Source organism: Octodon degus, unplaced genomic scaffold (assembly GCF_000260255.1).
Source record: "Octodon degus isolate 3935 unplaced genomic scaffold, OctDeg1.0 scaffold00007, whole genome shotgun sequence".
NCBI classification, from domain to species: domain Eukaryota; kingdom Metazoa; phylum Chordata; class Mammalia; order Rodentia; family Octodontidae; genus Octodon; species Octodon degus.
Genome location: NW_004524583.1, coordinates 10,021,621 through 10,025,067, shown reverse-complemented (window position 1 = coordinate 10,025,067; position 3,447 = coordinate 10,021,621). Strand labels below are relative to the sequence as shown.

General features: G+C 47.5%; 1 protein-coding gene across 1 annotated transcript in view; it reads left to right on the top strand.

Moving 5' to 3' along the window:
* Nucleotides 1–1,647: 1,647 nt before the first annotated feature.
* Lrrc74a (leucine rich repeat containing 74A) overlaps nt 1,648–3,447 on the top strand; it is a 36,730-nt gene continuing 34,930 nt past the window's right edge. The window contains 1 exon segment of the mRNA XM_023702430.1: nt 1,648–1,961. Within this exon segment, the coding sequence (XP_023558198.1) occupies nt 1,925–1,961 (37 nt within the window). The 5' untranslated portion in view covers nt 1,648–1,924.

Sequence of the window (3,447 nt, the reverse complement as noted above, 5' to 3'; positions counted from 1 at the left end):
CAGCAAACAATGCAGTGAGGGATCCTGGAAAATAAAATGAACGTTAATGAAAAAAATGAAAAAATTGGTAAAATATATCCATGATCCCTCCTTTCTCTCTTTTTTCAGACAAGGTCTTGCTATATAGTTCAGCTTGGCTTTGAACTCAGTGTATAGAGGGCCTGCCCATTAGCTCAGTGGTTTAAGTGCCTGCTTAAGCAAAACAGTCAGACTCAGGATACTGTGGTTCAATCCCAGCAACCTCAGGCCTTCCCAGACCTGCCCTTAAGGCATCCTGAGCCAGCAAAAAAAAAAAAAAAAAAAAAAAAAAATTTTCCAAAAAAAAAAAAAAAAAAAAAAAAAAAAAAAAAATCCATTGAACTCAGTGTGTAGCCCAGGATGGCCTGGAACTCAAGGTCATTCTCCTGCCTCAGCCTACCTGGTGCTAGGACCACAGGTTCTCGCCACCCCAGTTATCCTAACTTTCTCCCTCTTAGTGATGCTGGTACATGCTGCACCAGTAGGGGGCCAACCAGATCACTGAGGACCTCTGTGGCTCACATCCAGCCACAGGAGCTGGTCATCCCCCAGCCTTCTTGGTATTAATTCCTTGGGGCCACAGGGAGGGGGACACCAGAACAGTGCTGTCATGCTGAATTAGGGTGATTCACATCATTTATATGAAGAGGAACCATCAAAACTATCTGGCCAGGACCTCCCCCTATGGTCTCCCTGTCAGTATCTACAGTATCTTGTGTCGCACTGCCTTGGAAAGGTCCCTGTCTTCATCGTGCCGCATCCATCCTTATGCTGCAGGGGCGCCTGTCCTAGTGACTCAAAACACAGTAAGCACCCAACAGTATTTTTAGAGTGAATGCCTGAAGGAATGAATAACATCTCAGATGTACATCTTTCTTTTGCTCTTTGGTTCTATGTTTCTCCTACACAAATTTCTAAATCTTCATCACTCTTCTGAATGATGAAAAGAGATTTTCACATCCCCAAGCCCTTCAGTCACTGACCTGACTGTTGATGTGCCAAAAGCTTATTGAGTGGGAACACACCTCCAGATTCTCTTGACAGCACGCTGTCCCTGAACTTCAACTTCACCACATGTGAGAACAGCCAAGTGTAGGAATGATGGCTGAGGAGTTTCGATTTAGGCAGCCCAGGAGTTTGGATTGAGCGATGCTTTGGCTGCCAAAACTGTAGTGATAGAACATATGTTTGTCGTACTTTCCTTTTTGATCTTTGGCTCCAAGGTTGAGAATGCTCTTCCAAGGGGAAACAGAAAAAGAAAAAACTGGGTGGAAGAAAACTGACTTCACCCATCACTGAAATACTTGGTTCCTGAACCACAACCACCTTGAGAGATGAACATGGTGGCAGCTCTTCACAGTCACTGATTCAGGGGCTTGGCCTTGGCCCTCACTCAGAGAGAAATATACCCTCACTGAGAGGTCCCAACACAGCACCCAGACACTCACAACCTAGCCTGGACTTGGACCCAGCACTCGTGAGAAAAGATGACTGGCCACCAGAGCCACCAGGAGGGCGGGAGGCCCACTGTTGCCAGGTCCACCCACATGGATCACAATCACTGCATGAGGTCACGGAATGTTGAAACTGAAATCAAGTAGCTCCTAAGTCACAAAGTCAGGGGTGGGCATCCTTTTGACAGGGCTCTCAGGAATAGAGCTGTACCACTCTCCCTGATGAGCTGGGGAATAGCTCCTTCTCCCTGACAGAATTGGGGTTAAGCCCATGCATGTCCAATACCTGCCAAAGCCCTCTCTCCCCATAGCTCACTGGGACAGAGGGATGATCCCAGTGCCTGGGATCTGGCTCTTCCAGGACAGGACGCACAGCTTGAAGCAGGCCTCTTAGGGAAGCAGCTGAGTGGTGACAAGAGGCAGGCCCCAGCCCTCAAGAGAGCCCTGGCAACATGGACGATGATGAGCCTCCAGAGGATGCACCAAAAGGTGAACAAGACATCCCATCACACTCTGGGGCTCTCCCAGGCTGTGCTATGGAGCGTGCAGTGACCACATGGGCCCCAGAGCCTCCTCCCTCTCTTCTAGGTTCCCTCCTCTAGAACAGGGATGATGTGTCCCATTGACTTGGGTTCAGGGCTGGGCAAACAGCGAGACCATTCAGTGGGGTACCATGCTACAGTTGCTCATCTTGGTTCTAGCCAACTTCCCTTTTCATTTTGTCAGCTGGTTGACATCACCTTGGTAGTTAGAAATGAGTCCTCTTGGGAAGATTTACACCATACACATTGAGCTGCACTATATATCAAAATGTGGTTTTTGTTGGTTTGTTTGTTTTCATGGAGAACCAGTAGCTAAATATCTACTGGCATCCCATGAGATGACTGGAATTCTAAAATTATTTGACCAGTGAGGAAACTCAAAGTGAGAAGTATCACTTTTTCAGGGCACTTGTGGCAGTTCAGCAGCTCAGCCGCTGTATGTCCCCCAACACCAGACCTCTTGCACACCACGTCATGCAGAGCTTGTCTCACAGTCTGGTAAATAAATGTGGGGGCTCTGGTCTACAGGCAAGAGCTAAGACATAGGCAAGCACAGGCTTGTTAGGAACCCCACCGTCCTAGAATCGAAGGCCCCTCCCACAAATACTCACCTCCCTAAAGAGAAGACTGGCCACATTCTTTTGGGTCATCAGGAGGCAAAACCGCTGAGCCTTACTGATGCTAGCTCTGACCTCAGTCATGACTTTCAGGGTTCCGTGACTCAACGCAGACCAAAAGCCAAGTGGATAAACATCTACTAAGTGTGGGGAATCCATGTAAGGGAAACTCTGCTCCTCCCACCAGCATCATGTGTCACAAGACACACATGTTTGATTAAAACAACTTCAAACCAGGTGTGGTGACACACACCATAATCCCAGCACTTAGGAGTCTGAGGCAGGAGGATTGCCACAAGTCTGAGGCCAGCCTGGGCTACATAACAAGATCCTGTCCTAAACAAAGGAATTTCAAGGATGATTCAGCATACCAAGTCAATAAGTATAAATAAATATATGAAAAAATGCTTCACATCACTAGCCATCCATGAAATGCAAATTAAAACAACACTGAGATACCATCTCACCCCAGAAAGATTGGCTATCATAAAGAATTTTTTTTTCTCCGAATGCCTTCAGGGCAGGTTTGGCTGGCTTGAGTTGTGGGGCTCGAACTACAGCAACGTGAGGCTGACAGCTTTGCGGAAGCTGCCACTTAGACAACTGAGCTAGGGCCAGGCCCCCTATCATAAAGAAATCAACCAACAACAAATGTTGGAGAGGCTGTGGGGAAAGGGGAACCCTTCTCCACTGTTGGTGGGAGTGTAGACTGGTGCAAACATTATGGAAATCAGTGTGGAGACTCCTTAGAAAACTAGGACTGGAAATCCCATTCAAGCCTGCTATCCCCCTACTGGGAATTTTCCCGGAGGAACT